The 26,057-nt window shown below is 36.9% G+C and overlaps 1 protein-coding gene across 4 annotated transcripts; it reads left to right on the top strand.

The window, feature by feature from the left end:
* Positions 1-3,435: 3,435 nt before the first annotated feature.
* Positions 3,436-25,801, top strand: igfn1.1 (immunoglobulin like and fibronectin type III domain containing 1, tandem duplicate 1). Of its 4 annotated transcripts, none has more exons than XM_023954965.2 (24): positions 3,436-3,652; positions 7,796-7,873; positions 13,012-13,131; positions 13,357-13,499; positions 13,588-13,687; positions 13,787-13,831; positions 14,277-14,310; positions 14,397-14,580; positions 14,810-14,923; positions 15,023-15,191; positions 16,442-16,714; positions 16,849-17,706; positions 20,007-20,131; positions 20,215-20,356; positions 20,446-20,739; positions 20,869-21,165; positions 21,552-21,731; positions 21,820-21,948; positions 22,041-22,349; positions 23,967-24,052; positions 24,166-24,358; positions 24,460-24,756; positions 24,937-25,263; positions 25,387-25,801. In XM_023954965.2, the coding sequence occupies exons 2-24, from the start codon at positions 7,825-7,827 to the stop codon at positions 25,389-25,391; spliced, it is 4,473 nt and encodes a 1,490-aa protein (XP_023810733.1). In that variant the 5' UTR covers positions 3,436-3,652; positions 7,796-7,824; the 3' UTR covers positions 25,392-25,801. The 4 variants fall into 4 exon arrangements, with proteins under 4 accessions (XP_023810733.1, XP_023810734.1, XP_078803390.1 ...); XM_023954966.2 differs by having other exon boundaries at positions 3,437-3,652; positions 16,852-17,706; XM_078947264.1 differs by having other exon boundaries at positions 3,495-3,652; positions 7,796-9,050.
* Positions 25,802-26,057: the final 256 nt, after the last annotated feature.

The raw sequence follows: 26,057 nt of genomic DNA, 5'->3' as shown, positions 1-26,057 counted from the left end.
AGCAGTTTCCATGCCCAATCCTGCTAAATTAATAAACAATCAATGACATTGCAGCACATGTCTGTTTAACCACGGCTAGGACACCAGAGCACCATGTTTTTGCTAAACTGTTCATCTAAAAGGTCTGTTCACATTTTTTACATAAATGCAATCATAAATCATATAATTTATGATTGCTAAATTATGTTCATCATCAGGACCAAATTCTGAATGTTGAAAAAAAGTTATTTTAGAAAATAACAGGACTTTGACTATTTTGTTGTTAAAAATAAACTATTTACACCACTGATCTCACTGATTCTAAACAAACAAAAGAAAATCTAATCATGTTTCATTTTCTTACAGCATTAGTTCTACATTTACTCTATGATTAGTGTTTGCTTTCTATTCAAAACCTTATTTCAAAGTGATTATAATTGACTATTTTCTTGGCATGGTTTAACCTTTCCAGTTAAGTGTGTGTTTGTGTTCTTCAGCTCTAATTGGAGTATTAAAATAGTGGAGTTAAATGGGTTTGTTACTCTCTGATAGGTATGTGCAGCCCCACAAGATGAACAAGTATTTAAAATTCTGAATAAATAAAATAAGATAAGCAGATGTTTGTTTTGGCCAACATGGAGGTAACATATTTTAGTGGTCCTTGTTGTTAAGGTTTATTTATTAAATTCACGGGGGGAACACGACAAGGCTCTCTTTTCACTTTGAATACGAGACAGAACATCATGTTTTGCCCTGCATCACTGATCACGGTGATGATACAGTAAAAGCCTGCCAACACCTAGACATATGATATTTAAATGCCAGTCTAAACCTATCTCCAGCCTACAAAACTTGTTTACATCCTCAATGTAGTGAAATATTGGTACTTTGACACACTTAGAAAGTTAAAACCTAAAGGTTCTCTGGGTGAGATAAACACAAGACTAGAATGACTCTGGTCAAGGTCCTTCTGCGCATGTTCAGTTGAGTAATGCTGTAAAAGTGTAATCTATCTTAAATTGAGTTTTCCACACTGTTGAGTCAATGACGGAACATGATGAGCTCCACTTTAGGACCAGAGAATTGTGGAAAGCAAGCGTTCAATTATTCTGGAGGTAAAGTTGGAAGCTTATGGGCTCCTTTTTCATCAATGTTTGAGCATGTGCTTGATTCACAAAGCTAAATTGTTGTATTTACTGGTTCAGAGGTCAAGCAGAGAACAAGTCTTTAAAATTAAAGTTATTAAAAATTGAGAAGTGCTCCTCTAAGGAGCTCTGCAGACAGACTCATACAAACCCAAACCCCCTTGCAAAATCTGTAAGAACTCAGGTAACGTGGGAAGGAAGAGGCACATATTTACAGCCTTAAGTGGCTTTTGATTTATCTAAATGCTGCTGACTCTCGGTGGAGGACTGGAGGCTCCAACCCACTGATGACATGGCACACTTCCTTAGGCACTCATTAGCCCTGGTTGATAAAAATACTGTCCTGATTAAGCAAACATTAATATTCTTTAGATAAAAATGTGCAGACACCTGCAGGTGGAAACCTGTTGGCCTACACTTTCTCAGGGAGTTATTGACCTTTTAATTTTAGCTGGCTTTGGTAAATGATGGAAAAGCATTATTCTTATATCTACCATTAAGAGAAAAATCTGCAAATTTAAAAAGTCAGGAAACCGGAGAGGATTTTCAAGTAGGAAAAAAAATAAAGAAACTGTCCTCATTTTCCAATGCACCACTGCTGGAAAATAGTCAATTATAATCACTTCCAGTAAAAAAAAAGAAAAGAAAAGCTTTAAAATACTTAACTGACTGAGAAAGCGCAACGTGAGGATGTGAGATGAGATGCTGATTGAGTGAGCCAATTTTTGGGAAGGGGCGGAATGTCAAAGAACAGATAGATATAGATGGGAAGTGGAGTGGAAAGGAGGCAAGTAGGAAGCAGTGCAAACTGTGAGACACACCATTAGGAACAGATGCTTTGAAAGAGCCACTTGGCATGAGGTCACATTACTTGGAGAGTATTCGACGCCGTACGTGAGTATGTGTCTGAATCTGTGGCCACAGTGCAATAAAGGCATCTATCAGTGGTGATGTTGTAAAAGTAGCCTGCTGTAACCTGCTGAGAGCTACGATCTCCCAAAAAAGTTATAATAGGAAGAATTATAGTGTAAAAGAGAACAACTTTGGATGATAAAAAGCAGCAATACGTTTCATTTAAGCTTTCCAAACTTCAAAACCAAGTTTTGAATAAAAAGAAAATCTCTAGTTTGTGTAGTTTCAAGTTTTTTTTGGAAGAAGCATGGCAAAAAGCAGAAATAGTAACTTTAGCCGTGTTTAAGCTTCATGTCACTTTTGGCCCTTTTTTAAATGAGGATTCGGTTTTTACCCTTTATCTCTATTTAACCTAAAGGTAATATTTACATCTACACAGATGCATGTAAATATATGTAAAATTTAATTTACACGTGCCCTGCCAAGGATTGGTGAGCTGTCCAGGGTGTACTCAACCAGTTATTCAACAGTAGCCAGGCTAGGCTCCAGCAACCCCAGAACCCCAGGAGGAATTGAGCAGGTTTCAAATAATGAATAGATGATTTGCATTTGAAAACGAATATGGATGGTCTTAAATTGAGGGTAATTAGGTGCTCACAAAGCTAAGGAAAAGTACAAAAAAGAAACAAAAATATTCATCCATTAGTTTTCATGTTCTGTCAGCCTTTCTCAGATCATGGCCTGATAAATGTTGTTAAAATATATGTTAAATGTTGTTAAAATATATGTTCCAGTCATGTCAGGACTGTTGTCCTGACATGACTGGAACATCCTTTAAAACATAGTCAAATATATATTTCAAATGAGCAAGCAACAATAAATAAACAGCTTTAAATGAGGTGAATAACACCTCTTTCATTCTGGTTTGTATTCAAAGAAATGCCTATAAAAATGATGCATGCACCTCTCTTTAAATGGTCACAGACCTTTGAGGCCCTACTGGAAGATGACACTTGTCACTTAGCAAAATTCTTTACGTACAGTCTATCAGATTTATGGTTGTTGTTGTGTGACAAAGTCAAAGTTTACTGTGTGGGCTGTAAAGTTTCTGGTATGCAGTAAATTTGGCATGTGGCTAAAATAACACTTTTGAAACCCAAGGTTAGTGTAAAATAACATGTATTTATATATATTTGTATTCCAGATTCCATATTAATCATAAAACAAGTAAATCCTCTTGTTGTTTTACTGTAAGATCTTAAACTGCAGTACATATGCAACACGTGACCCATTTCTGACTTTAACCGTTGATTTAATCCTGAACATGTAATTTGATGCTTGTTAAAGTGAAAACTCCATCCTCATTTGTGTCATTTAACCTGTTTTATAGAAACAAACAAACAAATAATTTTTAAGGAGGTACTTAACCTACCCTGTCCCCCTCCCACCCCCTTCAAGTCCCCCTACTTGCTCCACCGCCCACTCAACCTCCAATGTCTTTGGAGTCATCCGTACCACAAAAAAGCCTAAACTGCTTTTAGCAGTCACCAAGTCTGAAGGCTAGAAAAGCATCAAGCGCACCACTGAAAGGATCTATTACAGTGAAAAATTTAGGGGAAGGCAGAGAGCGACCAGACTGCTGTCTGAGAGGGAAGAGCACACTGAGGACGGAGCAGGTAGGTGGCCCTCAGAATGAAGGCTGGGTGAGAAAATGCACTGAACAGAGCAAAGAGCAGGAGCTGCAAAAACCCTTTTTGTCTGTTAACTACATTGAGATAAGTGCAATACATTTGCCATTACAAGAACATTAAGGGGGATGGCTATAAGCAAGGACAGAAAGGAACAGGAAAATAAAGCACAATGTTGTGCATGTTTGGATGGTAGAGACTTTTCCATTTCATCTTCACAGATCTTTAAAGCAAAAATGTTCTTTAGAGAATACAGTGGCTCAAATTAAACTGTAACTTCTCAAATTATTTATTCATAGGTATGTTTTTGCAGTTTCTCTAGATGAAGTTACACACATGACACATGTTCCATAGAGTAAAAATCTATATTGCAAGGCACACTGCTTCTCGGCTTGAATTGCATCGCTTTAAATCTGGGAGGCTGGATCATGGCAATATGGTCAGAGCAGTGAGGTTGTTGGGTAATGACTAACTTTAGATGGAGGTATCAAATCAATATGTAACCCGAGATCCAGGGACCTGCCAGAAGGTAGTGGGTAGGAGTTTGGCAGAAGATCGATTTCTTTTTTACTTTAAAGAACAAAGGTTTTGCTTGGCCTCTTTTAAAAGTGTTTAGGTAAAAATCAACTGCTGTTACCATGATAATAACATTTCATGCAAAGCATTTAAAATTAGAGAAAGCAGATTACCAGGATTACTAACCACACAATTTGGTTTGAGCAGCTTATTTATTTTTTAGGTTTTGCAACTCAGATGCATCATGACACAGGACCCTCTCACATAAGGTGAACAAAAAAGTAAATCCATGGGGCAGTTCACGTTGCACCATTAGACTCAAAACGACATTGGCAAAAAGCCCAGTTTTGTATGAGTTACAGAGTCGAAGCTGGCTTCCATCCTGTAATACTATTCTGCAGCCGGGGAAATGCAAAGCATGCAGTCAAGGACATTTGAGAAGCTACCAAATGCCATTTCCAGAGTATGTGGTCAGTGCAGGAGTTATCTGTAGTGCATGGAGGACTCTCAGAAAACGTGTCATGTTCTATTTTCTGATTTCTGTGCTTCCTCTCAGCTACTAATTATTACTTATTATTACACAAAAATCTTATGAAGTACTTTTGATTTTAATAGATTTATATTCACACAAAAAAATCTATTGTATTCATGTCTATTTAACCCTTCTGCTATCTTAGATGACCCTACCCTTACATTGACTTGTTCTCCCTACCATGACAAAGGTGGATAAAGGTGGAAAGATTTCATGTAATCCATGGACACCAGTGAAGATCATAAATCATTAAAGAAAAAAGGTTCAGCGCAGTGTCTAGTGGGTCTAGATGGTAATGGTAAAGTGCCTAGGATAGCACAAGGGCTAATACAGCATAGTAGTGTAAGAAAATTAACATTTTAAATAAGCAATCCCAACACAAAGGGGAATGTGTTACGATTTAACCTGCATTAGGTCTGGCAATTAAGAAAGCATACTATTTTATTTTGTATACTGGCATGCATGCAGTTTGTTACAGTAAACATGTGACACGATGTGACAGTATGGATTTCAAGGTCTTTTTTTTCATATGCAGTGAGAACAGTAAACAGCAAACATGCCAGTCACAATTTTTTGTATAGGGATTCAGTCATAAATTGCACAGAAATTCAAGAAAATAATTTATTTATATTTAAGAATTGTTAAGATAACAGACAAATGAAAAAAATTCATGAATAAATGGTAATTGTAATTTCATTATTTTGGTGATAAAAGAGCGTGGTATCCACAGGTTCACAGTCTTTTGTGGGATTATTCTAAATCCTTCACTGTTATTGGCACTGCAATATATCTCTCCATGTCAAGTATTTTTAGCATGTTCAACTAAAATAAGTTCTTCTTTGTGTTTAAATTGTAGTTTACAGACAAATGTGACATTAGGATACAAAATCTAATTATTTTGCCAAAAAAAAAAATACTTATCAGTTAACAGTAGATATTATTCTCAAATGTTCCATACAGACATAAGGCCAAAAATCTGAACACAATTTGCATCTGTGGTTGCAAACCTTAAGAATGTAAATACATCTACTTTTCTGGGGGGATGCTAAAGCCATGGGTTAGTATTTAACAATTTTCTCTAAAGAAATAGTGGACATAGTTTTTCTTTAAAGGTTGTAATTGTTAGAACATTTTGGGTTGTTGTTTGTCAAACAATTTCAGATAAAAAATCACATTTGCCAGGTTGCAACAGCACAAGAATTACAGTGAGGCAAAAAAGTTCCTACTCAGCCACCAATTGTGCAAGTTCTCCCACTTAAAAAGATGTGAAAGGCCTGTAATATTGATTATAGGTATACCTCAACTATGAAAAACAAAATTAGAATAAAAAAACCAGAAAATCACACTGTCTGATTTTTAAAGAATTTCCAATTTATGGTGGGAAAAAAAAATTTTGGTCCCTGACAGGTCTCACAGACCTGTAACTTTTTCTGTCAGAGCATCCTCTGTCTTCAACTCGTTACCTATATAAATGGCACCTGTGTGGCCTAGACAGTCTCCAGATCTCAATTCCATTCAAAATCTTTGGAGGCAACAGCCCCAAAACATCACTGCTCCAGAGGAGATCTGCATGGAGGATTGGGCCAAAATACCAGCAACAGTTTTTTCAAATGGTGAATTTCCCCATCATGGGATAAAGTTATCTAATCTAATCTAATCTAAAAACCTTGTGAAAATTTACAGAAAACATTTGACTGCTGTCATTGCCAACAAAGAGTAACAAATTACTGAGTTGAACTTTTGTTATTGACAAAATACTTATTTTCTACCATAATCTAAAAATAAATTCTTTAAAAATCAGACAATGTGATTTCTGGATGTATTTTTTTCTCATTTTTTCTCTTATTGTTGAGGTATACCTACGATGAAAATTACAGGCTTCCTCATTTTCTTAAATGAGGGAACTTGCACATTTGGTGACTTTTTAACCCTTGTGCTATCTTAGATGACCCCACCCTTACATTGACGTGTTCTTCCTACCATGACAAAGGTGGAAAGATTTCATGTAATCCATGGACACCAGTGAAGATCACAAATCATTGAAGAAAAAAGGTCCAGCGCACTGTTTAGTCGGTCTAGATGACCCAACTCCCAATGTTAAAGTGCCTAGGATAGCACAAGGGTTACATACTGTACCCACTGTATAACTCATATAAGTCATAAGATCCACCATCAGAAGCCTGGGCTTAATGCAGGGATTAATGAGCATGCTTAGTGCTTTAGGCATTTAACAAAATAAAATGAAAATTAAATAAATAAATAAAATTACTAACCACAGCTTTTTTATAAAAATGAACGGCACTGAACAAGAATACAGATCTACATAAAAAAATCCAAAAGCCACAAAAAAGATGCATTTTGGTCTAAATGAGCGAATGCCAACTAATCACTAATAATTTTTAAAAAAATGTATTAGTTGTTTATAAAAAGTAATTAAACCCTAATCTATCCCAATTCAGACAAAAAAAAATGAATATTGAAATGCATTTGAGGGCTTTTCATTTCTCACTAGGATTCTTTCTTTTGGGTGGTTAGGGCAGTGGAGTTGTGTTTCTACTTTATGCTTCATCCAGTTTCACCCTATAATGCTTCAGCAGGATTTTCTTTAATTAATGTCTGTAAAAGACTTCTGAGACAGTGCTTCAAATCATGTTTAGCCCTTGTGCTATCTTAGATGACCCCACTCTTACATTGACGTGTTCTCCCTACCATGACAAAGGTGGATAAAGGTGGAAAGATTTCATGTAATCCATGGACACCAGTGAAGATCACAAATCATTGATGTAAAAAGGTTTAGCGCACTGTCTAGTCGGTCTAGATGACCCAACTCCCAATGTTAAAGTGCCTAGGATAGCACAAGGGTTACGTCAACAGCTTCTGCATGTTAAATCGGCTGCTGCCTCTCACTGGCTGGATAGAATAACTGCACCTGTGATGTAACTAAAAATACCACCTAAGAGATCCAGGCCAAATAAAACCACTTGTTGATGTCCATAAACCCCTTTGAGTATCATGTGCTTGTTTTAAATAAGACTTTAATTTAAAGGCCATCAACCTGAAACGTGTCTTACTTCCCTGCGCAGAGGCTTCTGAAGCTCAAGAGTAATCCAAGATGTGGAAGAAGACAAAGGTGGCTGACCAGACTGCCACTGGGCAGGCGGGTAAGTCCCGCAATCAATCTTCGGGTGATGTTTGAGCTGTTTCCACCTCACTTTCCCTACCCTCATCAATGATGTTGGGTTAGTTTAAACCACATCACATTTTTTGGAAGATTGCATCTAAGAAACACAAACCTGCAAGATAAGGAGATCACTGGCAAGATAAGGAGATCACTGGCAAGACTTATATCAAGAGGACTGCGTTGTGTCAAGAAATGGATTGTGAACATTTGGAGCCAAAGGCATATACATATGCTAAATCAAGTTTCAAATGGACATTTCTGATAAAAATACAGAAGAATAGCAATTCATTAACAAGAAGTAGCACGAAAAAATGTGGAATTTTCAAATCCCTGCACTTCAGCAAGGATGTCAGAAAACCTTGACGGCAAAGTCGTTTTCTTCTGTCTGGACAAAACAGTCAATACTGTTGGTGAATACATATTTTCCAACACAGAAAAGAGGCTTTTACAAAACCACTCTGATTTGAATGCGGCCACTGAAGTCTCTCCATGCCAAGGACAGAAACCATGAAGAGGAGGGCCACCGCTTATGTCTGTCATATCAGAAGCCAGAAAATGGGATGCAGATAATTCACTGAACAAAGCCACGTTGGGAAACAAAATCTAAATGCAAGAATTCCCCAAAGTTCTCCAACATACACCCTACATCAAAAAATCAATGCAACACACACTTGTGCTGTCACAAGTTAGATGCCATTGTTTGGCTCAAGATAAATTCAAGGCTTGTTTAAACTTGATTTAAAAAAATTATTTTTTTAAGTATCTCAAGCACCCCACAGGATCATCCTGAGATGTCTGCCATGAGAAAACGCGTAAGCAAGTTTTGTGTTGAGTCTAATTGTGGGTTGCACAGCACAATCGCCTTCATGCTGTTGCAACACCACAATGTCATGTGTGTCTCTAACAATCTCGTCAAAACGTCTTTTTATTGTGTGACGTCTGAATATTTCAAGTCTGTCTGTCTCTGTACATCCCATTTCTGGGACATACTGTACATTGTAGTCTTGTGTGTTTATTAAGTGTTGATGATCCTGTCGAAGTTCCAGCCTGCCATGGTGCTTTTGTCAGGATTAATATCTCCCTGTCCTTTGCCCTCTCCGGCTGTCACGTTACGTGTTAATTCAGCGGTTCTGATGGAGCTCACCCTGACAACAAAGGTATGCGAGCTTCAAAAAGTCGATTCACGCTGTATACATGCATGAATCCCTGTTGAGTTGAGTGGGGTGCATGTGATATATGTTTTATTTTTCATTGACCTGTGAAAGTTGCCATCCAGTCATGGATGATGAAACTTTCAATGTCACAATGGAAGCATTTAATTGTGACACTTTTTTTTCAACCTTACTGTGTAAACAACACCAATTATATTGAAAAGGATCTGAAGGTAATTACACCTCTTTTCATTTAAAGAGACAATGCCACAAAAAAAAAGAAAACGTTTTTTCATATTAACCGTTTATAAAATCTTCTTACTTAAAATAAAGGAACTTGCACTGAAGTTTGTACAGTCATTTATCGAAGTGCTTTAATTTTTTTCAAAAAACAATACAGGCTTGATAAGTTATTGTTAAGAAAAGAAAGGAGAGAGAAAGTCAGTGTGTCAAAGAAATTTCTAAACTCAAAAATGAGGAGTAAAAAACATAAATTAGATATATATAAATTAAATCAGAATTTCCACAAGTAATAGTTGACAGTACCTTTAGGGCAGAAAACAAATGTCATACAGCTACATATAAAAGGCCCATTCACCTCATAAGGGAAAGAAACATCAAACAGAACTAAATAATCAGAATTGTCATAATCCATTCCATAAAGTCTAGATCAATATAGACCAGGTCTAGTTTATTCCAATAGGTCAAAAGTGAAACAATTATTTTTTAAAGTAGGCTTTTCAAGTGACAAAGAAGTTTAGGTGTGATCCTCATCCTGCCAACTGAACGGAGTGGAGAGGAAAACTCCCTTTGAATAATAGTTTACAAAGAAACTTCAAGTGAACCGAAATGGACATTAAATGATGTGATGGTGTGATTAACAAAACAATGCTGGTTATGTGGATGAAACTGCAGCACTGCATTTTTGAGGTCATGACCTTAAGGCCCGTACACACCAGGACGAATATTCGCCAGGCGTTATTCGCCAGTGTTTTTCGCCACGTTTTTTGTGTTCACACCCAGGCGATTTTCGCTGACGATGAGCCGAGCGAACGTGCAATTTCATTCCCTGACATTAGATGGCGCTTAATGTAAACAGAAATACTCCTGTACACAAGGTGGCGCTGCGCAACTTTACGCTTCTTAAAGTCGCTTTTCACTCAGAAGAAGAGAGCAAGTATTTACGCACTTGTCAGAATCATACAAAGAAAACATGAATATTTCAAGCACCAGTTGCTCCAACTGGTGCTTGGTTCGGGGATATTTTAGAATGTCCGTCATTATTTCTTCGCGGCAGTGTAGACGCTACTTGACGTCTATCTTCTTCGCTGGTATGTGTGCTCAGCAAGGCAGTTTTGTGTTTGAGCGCCCCCAAGTTGTGTTTTACTGTAACTTCAGAAGCTCCAGACACGTGTGCAAAAGCGGCATTCTCATTGGTCGAATAAAATAAAAAAAAACGAACCCGAGGCGTTTTATTTTTTGACGCTTTGACGAGTGGCGTTTATTCGCGTCGGTGTGCACACTCACATTGGTGCCCTTTGTTTAGTCACGAGGCGTTAAACGTGGGCGAAAATCGCCGGCGAAATTCGTCCCGGTGTGAACGGGCCTTTAAACTGTAACCCTCAAATGATCAAAGTTGGGAAAAAGGAATAATCTCATCTGAACTTTGTGAAAGAAAAACAAAACACCCCGAAAGCACTGATAGCTTGTAAATGATTTAAAAAACATGCAGAATTCCAAATATTGTAGAATATGAGATATAAAAGAAAAAAAAATCATGCAAACCCAAAATGAAGCAGTGAAAAAGTCATTATGAAAACACTTTTACTAGAAAACTTTAAAGACATCTCCAACAAACAGAAAGACCTGCAGTCTTTAAATTCCTATAGCTAATGACCAAAGACTAAACCTTCTGCTGTTCAGTGATAGCAGGTTGACACATCTTACAGCTATACTCTTCCCTTCAGAGGTTTTTCTGCAAACAGCCCATGTGCATTTAAATAGGATTTCAATAAATATGTTTTTTTCTGTTTGATCACTCCTACACACACAGGATGTGAAAATAACCCCACATTGGTAAGTCTTTTTAATCTTTCAGAGTTTCTACCAGTTTAATATTGAATTTTGCCAGATCTATAGACTGAACAAATTAAAATATGTATTTCATTAGATTGAACAGATTTAGAAAAACAATCATATTCTCACACTGATCTGATTATTTCAATGCTGGAAAGCAGAAGTCAAGAACTTTTTTTCTTACAGAGTTTAGGACTGTAAGCATAAGGTCATCACCTTATGCATGTTCTGCTCTAAATGACTAAAATAAAATAAAAATTTATTCGTACTTGCATTTATTTCCTTGCTAGCAATAAAAATAAGAGCAGAAAGAGCAGGATTACCCTTCTCGTCATCATTCAAGGATTCTGCTATCAAGATTGCTAGGGGTCAGTTCCTACTCTCCTAAGGGTTTCATGGTGCTGCTCTTCAAATATTTACATGCAAACTACATGCACAGCAAGGCATTGTGAAAATTATTTAAAGGTTACTTTAAAAAAATAATCATTTATACATTATACATTATAAAGTTACATTTATAAGTGTAAGATAACTTTAAAAAAAAGGTTAGTTTATATGTAACTTCCCATACAAATGTTATATTATTAGCAAATGTTAATTTAGGTAAACACAATGTTTAAGGAGAAACACTGAATATGCACGATAATCCCTTTTGTTTACTGTGTTTGAAGATTATGTGAATACGATGACCGAGGGAGAGAGCCTATCAGGATTAAATGCAACCAAATCCAAGTACTCTGCGAGTCCATGAGGCATAGTTATTCATAAAAACAGCTTCTGGTTTTACCCAATTGGGTGAATAAATTTGTTTTCTCTCAAAAGGCTTCTGACTGTCCTGTGGCTGTTTCCTCACAGAAATTATTTTTCAATTTATGCATACTCTGTGTTTACCATGTGCTCAGGGTGCAGGGTCAGGGCGAAGCAAATGCACAAGAAGAGCAGAGTAGGTGGAAATGTAAATGTATTGACAAAAGCTTGTGGTTCTTGCAATAAAAAAAATACAGAAAGGTCTAAGATTTTTTTGCAAACACTAAGAGAAAGGTCAACAAACCATTTTCAGAGTCATAGCTCTAACAAAGCGAGAATTTGATTAGGCATAGCAAACTTTGCAGATGCTTTCTCCACAAAACTTTCTCTAAAAAACTATATATATATATATATATATATATATATATATATATATATATATATATATATATATATATATATATTTATATTAAAGTCGATGATTTTGGTATACATTTTTTTGTCTTCATTTTTTCCAGGTAAAGAAAATAAATTAAGATCTTTCGTGCATAAATGTATAAACTCAACTGGATGAGTGACTCTCAACCTGCGTGTTTGGCTTCTTTGATATCTGTTTTATTTTAATTTTTTATTTGATGAGAGAGTTTATGTATTTTTTCTGCTTGAGTGACAGAGTATTTGAAAATACCATTTTAATGACACACAAGCGTATCCAAAAAGTAGGCCTAATGTACATTTAATGTGTAATATTTTGGGTTAGATTTATTAACTAAAAGACCTAACCAAAACAATGAATTTATTATTTTGTTCAAACTGTTACTTTTTTTCCTTAAAGCTAAAGAGTCACAATAGACGGATAAAAGAGCCGCATGTGGCTCCAGAGCCTCAGGTTTCAGACCTCTGTTGAAAAAAAAAGGGTTAAGTATTGGAGAACTGCATTAGAATATTGGGGAAAACATTAATTTAGTCCTAACTTTTTATTTTTTATGATTTATGATCTTTACTTAAATGAAAAAGAGGTTCAAATGGTCACTTGAAATGAATCATTTTGCAGACTCTACATTATCTTTGTAAACACTGATCTTAAGTTGGTCTGTATAATCAGGTTGTCTCATTATAAACATTTTTCTTTTAATTATTTAAGGAATAAAGAAGAAGTCAAAGGTGCCTGGTGTTATGATAACCCAATTTTTGGAAGAACTTCCAGAAGGAAAGACAACTCCAGATTTTACTCGGAAACCCATTGCTCTCACCATTCAAGAGGGTAAGTTTTTATCTGTCTAACTCATAGACTCAGGGCTACCAACGACCATCAACATACATGAAAAATAAAATAAAATGTGAAAGCTTTTAAAAAGAAACTGCTTTGCTTCATTTTTTTCATGCTTTTATGGCACACAACCCAATTTTCTTGGAACACTTGGGGTATTACCGATAGAAGCAACAGTTACATATAGCAATAACTTGTTTTTTATTGTTTTGCCAACAGGTAAACATGCATTCTTTAAAGCCATTGTGGTGGGTGATCCACAACCCATTGTGACATGGGAAAGAGCAAACGGAGAACTACTCTTTCACCCCAATGTGTGCTTTCAGAGGTATGATGAGGCAGCTCAAGAACATTACCTTGAGGTACGCTTTACTGCATCACTAAGAATTCATGATCTGTAATGACAACATAAGTTGTTTCTTAAGTCATTGCAACAACTCTTTGTTTTAGTTCCCAAAAGTGGCACCAGAAGATGCTGACACGTACAAGTGCTACGCTACAAATGAATACGGGAGAGCTGTCTGCACTGCTGTTCTTAATGTTATTGAGGGTAACCACTATCATTTTAAATTTTCATCGTGGGAAATCTGTTTTTATTATTTTAATGAACATATGTTTTATTGTTATTATTATTGTTGTTTTTTTACAGTTGGATTCTCAATGACCAAACAACTTCAAAAAGCAAAAATGGAAGGTGGGGTTTTAAAAGACAGTTTAAAAAAAACTTTGTTGTAACATTAACTTAAGTTATTCATAAATTTACTGTCTGTATGTTTTAAACAAGATGTGAAATTACTAGCATAGTGGGCTTGTGGCAGTGTCTGCCCTGAAACTGGAAGGTTGTGAGTTCAAATCCAAAGCTGAGTCGTATCACAGACTCTAAAACAGGACCCAATGCCTCACTGCTTGACAGTCAGCATTAAAGGGTTGGATTGGGGGGGGGGGGGGGGGGGGTAAACCACCAAATGGTTCCCAGGGAATGGGTCAATTAAGATTTTTCCCATTAAAATAATTAAGGAAATTTTTTAAAACTCAAAATCAATGTCGTCCTTTTACATAGATTTTTTTTCTTTTACAAAACATGTTCACTATTAAAAAACAAGTCATTGAGTCTCAATTTGTTTTGCTGTGCTCTGCAGATGTTTCTGAAATCAAGAAGAAGCTAAAAGCACGGTAAGTAAACTCTTACTTCCAATGTTAAACTTCTCACAAGATTATTAGTGTTTGACAGAAGATATGCATAACTCTCCCCTCTCCAGGAAGACAGATGGTTCACGAGAGGACAAGCCTATGGAGACAGAGGAGAAGGTTTGGGAAATTCTGCTCAGTGCTGACAAGAAGGACTATGAGCGCATCTGTTGCGAGTTTGGCATCACGGACTTCAGAGGCATGCTGAAGAAACTGACGGAAATGAAAAAAGAACGAGAAGAGGAAATAGCTCAGGTACATCAGTCAGTGCTTTCAATGAAAGAAAGGAAACTCATTATCTATTTAAATTGTCTAACTACCCACAGTCCTATGAGGTTTAGTTGTTTTAGTTAAGTTGTCAGTTAGGTTTAGATTTAAAACATGTCGGATCAAAAAAATATTGGATAAATTTATACATATATACGTATTTATTTATTTATAAACACATATATATTGTTTTACTTGCTTTTGTCTTCTACCACAGTTTATCTCACACATTGGGACACTAAAACCTGTTGAGGTCAAAGATGATGACTGTGCAACAATTGAATTGGATATGGACCTTGTGGATTCCGGCAGCAAAATTTACTTGTACAAGGTGGAGTAAAGACAACTTTGTTTTTTCTGTTTTCTTGAGGTTTGGCTCTCACTTTTCCAGAGCTCACTGAAATAGTTTCATACCCCCCAAACATTACAGGATGGTGTAATGGTTCCAGTCACCAGAGAGGAGAGTGATGGGAAGAAGCATAATTTGAAACAAGTTGGCAATAAATATATTTTCACCATCAAAAATCTGGGTAAAGATGATGCTGGACTTTACTCTGTCGATGTTGGTGGAGTAAACGTGTTTTCCACTGAATTTAAAGGTATGTTTCCATAACTATGAGTGATGCTTTCTACATCTCATCTGTTGTTACAGAGGATTATTCAGCATTTCTTTAGATACAAAGATAAAAAACTATATTTTTATGAATATAGACATGCATATTTCGCTTAAACATAATTGTAGTAAAAATAAAAGTACATAGCATAATAGAGTACCTTCCCTCTTTACGTCATAAAACTAGAAAGAGCTGTGGATCCTGGGTTTACTGCTGCTTAACATACAATATATTTGGCAGCTCCAGTGGATGCAGGTAACCCTTGTGCTATCCTAGGCACTTTAACATTAGGAGTTGGGTCATCTAGACCCACTAGACAGTGCTCTGAACCTTTTTTCTTCAATGATTTGCGATCTTCACTGGTGTCCATGGATTACATGAAATCTTTCAACCTTTATCCACCTTTGTCATGGTAGGGAGAACACGTCAATGTAAGGGTGGGGTCATCTAAGATAGCACAAGGGATAAACTGAGACATAAAATTGAAGACACCTATGTATATAATACTTATTATTGAATCCTCAGGAGCATTAACATATAAAACATAATGAAAAAGAAACACTTTCACTGTCATACTGTGTTGAAAAACATTAATAAAAATAACAATATCAAATAACTATAACTTAACCTTAGGTGACTCTGCAGTACAAGCTTAAAGAGGAAAGATTTTGAAATTAAATAAATTCCCTTTTTTGTTCACAAAATAGGAACATTAAAAATGATCGGACCTATTTTATCAGTCAGCAAAAAATGCATATTTTCCATTTTGGTAACACAAAATGCTTTAAATCATGATAAATAATAAGACGAGCAAACAAATTTAAAAATAGAGTTACCCCCTTCCACCAGAACCAAACACAACCCCTTGTCACACCTCCCACCCCTTTAACCTATAAAGACAGACATTGGTCAATAAAATGTCTTTTGTACAATCATTAATTTTAAAAAGAAGAAGAAGAGGAAAGATGTAATGTTAAAAGTGCATTGGTCATTGTATTCACACTGGCTGTTCAGCTTCGTATTTTTTTCCTCTATCATGAACCCATTTATAAAATTATTCTCATCCCTCTTGCCAAATATATATTTAGCTAAACCTACCAGAACATTTGAACACAATGAGAAATGATTGTCATTTGTGACCCAGAGCAAAATTGTAATTAAAAAAAGTGAACAGAACTGATAAAAGACATTTAATGTTTTTTTTTTTCTTTATGTCTTTTCTTAAACCCCTACAGTGCCTGAAGTTGACTTTGCAGTCAAAATACAAGAGGTCAAGGCAGAAGAAAGAGAAGATGCCCTTTTTCAATGTGTTTTGACTTCACCAATGAATGAGATTAAATGGTACGGCAAAAGTGCTCTGCTTTCAAACAGCGAGAAACATGAAATTATTGCATCTGAAGATAAACTCATCCACAAGTTGATTGTGCGAGACTGTCTGCCTTTGGATGCTGGTATCTATGCAGCTGTGGCTGGAATCAAGTCCTGCAATGCCTGGCTTATAGTTGAAGGTAGGACACTTGTATAGCATAAAGTTGATCATGAACTTAATTTCAGCCCAAGTTGCAGGTATTTATCATGTCATTAAATGAGGATAAAAACCCAGACCAATGCCAAATGCATTTGATTGTAATTTATTTTACAGCAGACAAAGATCCTGCTAAAAAATCTAAGAAATCAGCTCGCAAAACTACTATGGCTGGTGCTGGCAATGATGAAGAGCTGTTGAGAATTGCTAAAGAACAACAAGAAAGATATCAGCAAGAACTGACGGAGAAGATGGACATTGCCAAAAAAACTCAAGCAGCAAGAGAAGCTTTAGAAGCAGCTGCTCAAGCGGAGGAAGAGGCAGCTAAAAAAGCCCACGCTGAAGCCAAAGCCGCAGCCAAGGCCGCTGCAAAGGCAAAGAGAGCAGCAGCTGGCAAGGATGGTGCTGTAAGAAAATCAAAGAAAAAAGGAGCCGATGCTGGGACAGCCTCAGGTTCTGGTAATGAAGCTCAGGCAGGTGCTCTTGGAGTTGGTGCTGGTAAAAATGCAGCTCCTGGTGTTGGTGCTGCAGGTAGTGCTGAGGGAGCACGTGGTTCAGGTGTAGCAGGAAGCACAGACGCAGCAGGGACTCCCGGAGGAACAGGGGGCCCAGGACTAGCAGGGAGTGCAGGAGTGGTAGGAACCACAGGAGCAGCAGAAAGTTCAGCTGGTACAGCAGGGGCAGGGGGAGCAGGAATGTCAATTGGTTCTGGAGGTGCAGGATTAGGCAATGGTGCTGCTGGTGCAGGAGGTGAGGGTTTAGAAGAGGATTTTGAAGAAGATGAGGATTATGATTCATTTGAGGATTCAGATGAAGACATGGATGCAAAGGGCACTGAAAAAGGAGAAGAAACAGTAGATGGTTCAGGTGCAGGAGAAGCAGGGGAAGGAGGTAAGGGAGGAGAAGAAAGAGAAACAGAAGGAAAACGCAAGAAACGCGTGAGAGCTGGTCCACTTGTTCCAGATACAGTAATAGGTAAGATGTTTTTTGTTTATTCTGCATGTTCCTAACTGTAAAAATGGTTTTGCAATTTCGTCTTAACACACGAAATAATCAAAAATTACATGGCTACTTCTACATAAATTTGCCGTTTTATTTCCTGTGTTGCAAAAGAGTTTTTCAGTAGCAAAGAAAATCTTAGTTTGAGGAAAAATATCTAAGTGACAATAGAATTTTCTTTAAAAAAATAAATATTGGCAAGACCATTTTTCTGGGCAGATTTTTTTCTCATATTTATAGAAAATCTGCCTGCACCTGTCTGGTGTAAGCATTTCTGAATTCTTTCTATGGGTCTATTTTTGCATTGCATGACTAGAAAATGTTAAAGCTCACATGCTTAGCCAAATGTCCAAATTATTGCATAAAATAAAAATCTTTCAACAAAAATAAGGATTTACAAACATTTTGAGTCTTTCCTTCAACATGATGCATATACTTACCAAATTGCACCAAAGACTTGGTTTTCAAAGCTTCACTATGGTATGGAGTACCACATCAGCTGTACTATACTTACCTTAGCAGCTGTCATAAACAAAATATAAAAATAAGAAAAGAAAAAACTTGATTCTAATTATTTTACTTAATCACAGAAGATATTTATGTTTTGTGAATATTGTGTTTTGCCATACAGACTTGTTTGACTGGTTGTTAATCCTTGTTTCTAGTCACAAATTATAGCAGTCTAAAAATTAAATGATAAAAAACAGATAAAACAAAGATTTGGATTGATTTTTTTTAACAAAAAAAAAGTGTCTTATTATTTTGATGTGCCACAATGAATCCAAACAATCATCCTATTTATCTGCATTCAGTCTTGGACTTGTTTTCAAGCATGTTTTTATGTTATTTGTTGTTCTTACCAATGTTATCATTGTTTTCAGAAATAATTCATAAGTCATAATGAAAAACACCAAATAAAAAAACACAAATAAAAGAAGTGATATTGATCTTCTAAATCTGAAATGGGAATAAGAAAAGGAGTTGGTGTTCATATAAGAGAAACAGGCACTGGACCTGCAACAGGTTTTGTTGGACCCCCTTTGAAAATGTTGGGGGTGCAGGTGGAGGTGATTCAGCAACAGCAGCTGGATGTTCAGGTTTTGCATGGAAAGGTCCGTTGATCGAGGAGACGGTTTGTGGTAAGAGGGCTTACTGCTGTATGTGAGACTAAGAAAACGTTTCCTTGTAAGCGCTTTTTTTAAACAGATTTTTTTCCGTAATCCAGTTAAGATGACACAAATGAGGTGAAAAATTATGTTCTTCTATGTGAAGTTAAATCAAATCATACTTCTAAATAACATTTTTTTTTCAATTGTATTTATTTTGCCTACAGGTTTCACATCAAGAGAAACTTTACTGTTTGTTTGAGTCCATCTTGTCTTTGTGTTGTTTGGAGGCTCCGAGTGTGTGTAATGCTTGACGTGCATCTGTGCGCCGTGTTGTGTCCGTTTTAACATCTGTGCTTGCCATTTTAAATGTCACATCAGGATGAGCTGGTGCATTGGGGAACAGGACTTAATCATGATATAGAAAAAAAGATCATGCTCTCCGTACAACAGACCATACAACATTTGCCTTCCAGAATGTGGATACATCTTTACAATAATTCAAGACGACATCAAACTTGAAGGAGACCTTGAAGAGTGACAGCACTGTAAAAGTCACATCTCTTCTTTTTTTATTTTACTAAAGAATATTTTAAAAATAAATTCTTCAAATGTTCAAAGAGTTGTCAGCATCAAGAGAGATGTATGTTTGTGCCTTGGATAGTTTCGAATAACAGTAAACATTTTTTTTAAGGAATTTTCCTCTGGATGTTCACTGACAAAAAAGGAAAACTACAATTAGTGCTGTTTCAAGGGTTGCTTTTTTAATTGCAAAGCATCAAACAATTGTATATTCCTTAATAATCTAAATAGTTATCTTATAGTTATCTGAGGGAGAAATAAATGACCACAATTTTAATGCAAGCACAAAAAAAGGCAACATTTGTCACTCTTTTAAGGTGTGGTATTTTTGCACATGACCTTGTCATTGCTACTTTCACATTCTGATTTGATCTTAATGTCCTGAACATGGACAATGACAATAACGTTGATTTATGAATATATTTATGATTTATGAATATATATATAACAGTTGAAAATCTGATCTCAGAACTACAGAGACACAATGCCGATAAAGGTGGCATCATGGTGTGTGGCTTTTGTATACAAGATGTAATGTACTCAATAAATAAATAAATACTAAACAAATGTTAACGGGTAAATTCTCAGACCCTGGAGTTCACTTTCAAGCTGGCCTGTCTGACTGTAAAGCCAATATTGGAGAAGCGGCAGAGCTAGAGTGCAAAGTGAGCAGGGAGGATTGTCCCGGGATCTGGTACAAAGATGGAGTGGAGGTGAGCTCAGAGTCTAAATGCAAATGTCAGTAATATATACCGGCTTATAAATGTAAAGAGTGGGGATGTGTTTGATTTTTCAGATTACTTCATCTGAAGGTGTGACCATTTCAAAAGACGGATGTTTCCACAGGCTGAAAATTGATAAAGTCACAGAGGAACATGCCGGAAAATATAAATTTGAAGCCGATGGACGCAAAACAGAATCGGAAATTGTTGTTGAGGGTGAACACTCTTCTTTTAAAAAATATGTTTGTTTGTGCCTTGTATAATAAGTAACTACATTGTATGTATATTTTTCCCACTGGTTTTAGATCCACCCAGGTTTGATGCAGAGGAGTTGGAAAAATTTAAAGCTACTGTAACTGTGAAGAAAGGACACAAAGCTACATTCAAAATAGCTTATGTTGGACGGGAACCTATTAAAGTGCAGTGGTACCTTGAGGGGGAAGAGCTTTCAGATGAAAGCAACATCAAGATTGAGCACTCAGAGGGGAGTAGCCAACTGCTTTTGTTGAAACTGCAACGCAAGGACAGTGGAGAAATCAAAATAAAACTGAAAAATGAGTTTGGCAGCGTGGAGGCCTGCACTGAGCTTAATGTACTGGGTATGCACAAAACCAATATTGTAGAAGAATGATTGATGCATGCTATTTAAAACACTAATTTTTAAACTAAAGCAGTGTTTTAATAATGTGCAGTGTTTTGAGAAGTTGTTCATGTGCTGTTGTTGATAGATAAACCTACACCTCCAATGGGACCTCTAGAGATTATTGAGGCCTCATCTTCTGGAATTGAATTCAAGTGGAAGCCACCAAAAGACAGCGGTGGCTGCAAGATACAAAACTACATCCTGGAACGACAGCAAATTGGCCGTAACACCTGGAAAAAAGTGGGGCCAATTGGTCCAGTTGCTTTGTACAAGGACACTGATGTGGACCACGGCAGAAGGTACTGTTATCGTATCAGAGTGGAGACAGAAATAGCAATCAGTGAACTTATGGAGACAGAGGACATTCAAGCTGGAACAAAAGGTGAGGAACTGCTATACAATGGTTTGAGCTAAAGTCTGCAAATTGGACAAATATCATCAGATATGTAAGAAATAAGACGAGAAAGTTGGTCAAATTTGATGAGTGAACACTTAGCAGGAAGCAGTGATGAGCTGGACAGATTTTCCATACATCCACTGGAACATCCCATAATGATTACATTCCAGGTTTATAGCCCAACTATTCACTGTTCATGACACTAACCTTCGCAAATGTTTACCATCAATTGTTTATACAATGCCAAAGTTTTTAACACACACATATACTGGTGATGCTCATTCAAGTTTTGAAATTTCAAATGTTTACAAAGCAATTTAGTTAGCTTATAATCATAATCAAGTTCAGACATACTTTTTTTGTGCATATAGCATACCCTGGACCTCCATCAGCACCAAAGGTTGCCAGTGCTTTTAAGGACTGCATCAACCTTACCTGGTCTCCACCTGCCGACACCGGAGGAACCAACATTCTGGGATACAACCTTGAGAAACGCAAGAAGGGTAGCAACCTCTGGGGCCCAGTCAACCCGCATAATGAGATAATCCAAGGTTTAGCAATACACTAATAATTTAGGCTTTATCTAATGAACTTTGCAGTATATGATTAACTTTATTAATGTGCTACTTTCCTGTGCAGCTAAAGGATATGCCGTTAAAGATGTGGTTGAGGGAATTGAGTATGAATTCCGTGTGGCTGCAATCAATAACTCGGGTGCGGGAGAATTCAGCACACCGTCTGAATTCATATTTGCCAGAGACCCTAAAAGTAAGCAGACATGTACCAAAACTATGACAGTTCTCACCTTCTCTGAACAATTATGGGATGTAAGAGCAAATCTGATTAATTTTGTGTTACAGAACCTCCAGGAAAAGTCACAGACTTGAAAGTGACTGATTCCACATATACCACACTGTCCCTGTCTTGGAACAAACCTAAAGACATTAAGGGGGTTGAAGATGAAGCAAAGGGATACTTTGTGGAGATTAGGCTAGCAGAAAACACAGACTGGGACAGATGCAATTCCAACGCCATAACTATGACTTCATACACAGTAAAGGGGATGAAGTCATTGGCAATGTACTGGGTGAGAGTCATTGCTACAAATGATGGAGGAGAAGGAAACCCCCAGGAACTAGACAACTATATCCTTGCCATGCCCCCTCCTGGTAAGGGAACTCACAGCAACCATGTCAATTTATATTTGCAATTTTATTTAAACAAAATTAAATAATTTTCTGAAGTTTTTATTTAGCAGTTTAATTATTTTATTTACAAGATGTCCACAGAACACACCAAGTAATGAAACCTCTAAAGATAATGTTTAATAAAGAAAAGTAGTTATGTTGTTTTGTTCCTAATTATTTGATCAAAACAAAAGTCTATTACTGTTAGGCAATGAAAAACTCACAAACACACATGCAGTTGACATCTTCATTATTGTTTTTTTTTTTTTTTAATGTAGACAATACAAAAGTGACACAAAAATCCATTTATTCATTTTCTGAATGTGCTGACTGCCTTTTAGGGTTACGTGGATTGTAGAAAAGTTTCAAGGTTCTTTAATTTATCATATGCAGAGCTTTCACTGGCACACGGAAATACATTTCAGAACAGTCCAAACAAGATCAGACAGACAATAGAAATACACACATACAGTTCAAGGTTGACTGAGCCATACCCACACTAATAATAATAATAACAATGGATTGGATTGATCTGCGCTTTTCCAGACACTCAAAGCGCTTACAGTGTGTCCATTAATCATTCACTCCTCATTCATATGTGGTGATGGAAAGCTACTGTAGTAGCCACAGCTGCCTTGGGGCAGACTGACAGAGGCGTGGCTGCCAGTTCACGCCTGCGGCCCCTCTGACCATCACCGGGATCATTATTGCACATTCACACACCAGTGGAGCCACACTGGAGACAAGGAGGGTACAGTGTCTTGCCCAAAGACACAACAACAGTTGGCTGGGGGGAGGGGATCGAACCGCCGACCCTTCAATCATTGGACGAAATGCTCAACCGCCTAAGCCAGTGCCACCCACTAGGTGGCGCGCTTTGCCTAGTGTGTGTATACATGGGTTACAAGAGAAGGGTCATTGGTGACAAAAAAAAGTTGCATTTCCACACTGCACACAACCTACCCAACTATTAAAGAGCAAAGGCAGGGTGCACCCTAAACTGGTCAACAGTCTGTTTCAGGGCCACACAATCTTACTCACTCACAGTCACGCTGAAGGACAATTTAGATTACCAAATGAGCCTATGAAGCATGTTTTTGTACCATAGGAGGAAGCCAAAATGCCTAAACCCATTTATATATATTGTATGAGGAGAAAATGCTAACTCCACATAGAAAGGTCACAGTCGGGATTCTAACCAGGGCCATCTCACTATGAGGCAAGCTAAAACACCCTAAAAAACAGTTTTTCTTCTAAATCTAAGTGACCATTTTAGTATGTATATGTGATTTTATTCCACCTTTGTGGAACGCCTCCTGTTAGATACGTATGTGTTAATAAGCTAGGTTACAGGACTTATTTCAAGGCACGTTAGCCTGAAATGACCACTTTTTAATTTCTTTTTGACTGTAAAATAGGATTATAAAGTTTTATTTGAATCCATAACAGATGTTTAGAATTATTAGAACCTAAAAATACAATTTACTTAAATAAAAAAAGAGAGTTGATTTATTCTTGTGTTACTTGTCTTTAAAAGATTACTGTTTTTATTTTATTTTTACTAATTTATTTACTGCTTTCTCCCTGCTGTTTACATAGTGAGACCACGGTTCACAGATGCAAAAGTCAAGAGTTTCATGGTGGTAAGAGCCGGAAATTCTGCTCGTTTCAATATGAACTTTGAGGTAAGAAAAAAAAATGTAACTAAATATTAGATATGTATTCATAAAAAAATAAATGAATAAATATCTAATTTACCATCTAAATATGGTCATTTTAAACATTTCATTCTTTGCAGGCTTCCCCTTGGCCAGAGGTGATCTGGCTGAAAGATGGAGCGCCAGTGTCAAAGAAAGTAACAGTCAGCAACGCTGAAGGTAACTCTCAGCTTCTAATTGCATCAGCTGAGCGCTCGGATACTGGAATTTACACCATCATTGTGAAGAACATTGTTGGACAAGAAACATTCAGCGTTGAAATTAGGGTCACTGGTAAGTCTATATAAATATTACACCTCACTGTTCACCAATTGAGAATCTGTTAAGACTGCTCGAGCATAAATAGTGATCAAAATGATGTATTTTTACTTAAGATGAGCCGAAGCCCCCAGGCCCAGTGGAGCTGGACGAAAACGTCCCAGGCACTGTGACCGTTTCATGGACCGCATCTCCAGACGAGAAGCGTGACGACCGGCTGCACTATATGGTGACCAAGCGTGATTCTGTCAAAAGGAGTTGGCACACCATCGCCGATAGAATCTTCAACAATAAATTCACAGCCTGCAACATATTGCCAGGCAGAGAATACCAATTTAGAGTATACGCCAAAAATGACATGGGCTCCTCAAAACACTCGGAGTCACAAAAGTGGCTGATTCCTGCCAAAAAAGGTATGAAAAAACATATCGCACCAAAATACAATTTATTCTGGTATGAATCCTTAAAAGCAGTAGTTTCTCAATATACTGTATAAAATATTGAATGTATCTATTGAATTTGAGAAGCTGTAAAGTTTTCCATACTGTGGATAGATTGGCAAATTGACTCAGTGTGTTTTTACTTTCTAACAGAAAAGTTTACAGTCAACATGCCAGAGTCCAAACCATGCGATCTACAGTGTGCTCCAAAATTTATCGTCCCACTGAAACAGCATACCGCTCCACAAGGATATGAATGTTACATGAGCTGTGCTGTAAAAGGAGATCCAACACCTCATGTGACATGGCTTCGGAACAGCATCAGTCTTAATACAGACACCAACTACTTCGTCTCCAACACCTGTGGCGTCTGCTCTTTACTAATATTAAAGGTTGGATCTAAGGACACTGGGGAGTACAAGGTTGTTGCAGAAAACCCTTTGGGAAGGGCAGAGTGTTCCACCAAGCTGACAGTCAGAGGTAAATCAGAGCTTGGATCTGGTTTATAGGTAGATTGGATTACAAAAGTTTCTGTCATGTAATTATCTTAAAAACCTGCAACCAATCACAGTCTTTTTTTTGTTTTTTGTTTTTCCTTTTCAGAATAAGAGAGCTGAGAGAAGAAAGCCACATCTACGTTGATAATATTTTAAAAAGCTGTTTTTAATTCAGCAAAGCCTAAAATTCATTTATAACGAGTCTTATAAATGTGTTTGATTCAAAAATTCAACAAAAATTGTGTAAATCTAAGATCATCTCACGGAATTAAAAGTTGCAAGAATCGACACTACAGTTCTACCTTTAACAACCGTAATAAACATCAGAAAACAAGGGACAAAATGTTAGTTGTTGTTTTGTTTTGTTCAATAACATTTCATTTTTTGGTCCTTTTATGTTTTAACTTTCATAAATATCTATGGACTATAAGATTAAATAAAAGATGATGGTGATTCTTGTGTAGAACAACTGCAGATACTAACCAAAAAAATCTGTGTAATAAAAAGCAGTGACAAATGTTTTTGAAGGTGTTTTGATTCATTTGCCTTGCGGCATCATTTTTTCTAGGACGTTGCTGCTCCCCAAGACGATGGGTGGCCCCATTTGACTGCTAAGCTTAAGCTCCCTCCATTTAGGTGTCAAGTTGTTTATTCATGTTGACCTTACAGCTGTAGACCTCTCTTAAGCAGATCCACTTGAAGTGAAATGGACACAAAATGAGCATGTGACTTTTGCATGAAAATCTTTTTTTCCTCAATGCATGATAGTGATATTTG

This window comes from Oryzias latipes, chromosome 5 (genome assembly GCF_053564925.1).
Source record: "Oryzias latipes strain Hd-rR chromosome 5, Olatipes_Hd-rR_3.1".
NCBI classification, from domain to species: domain Eukaryota; kingdom Metazoa; phylum Chordata; class Actinopteri; order Beloniformes; family Adrianichthyidae; genus Oryzias; species Oryzias latipes.
Note: the sequence above shows the minus strand (reverse complement) of the source record. Positions and strands in the feature narration are given on the sequence as shown.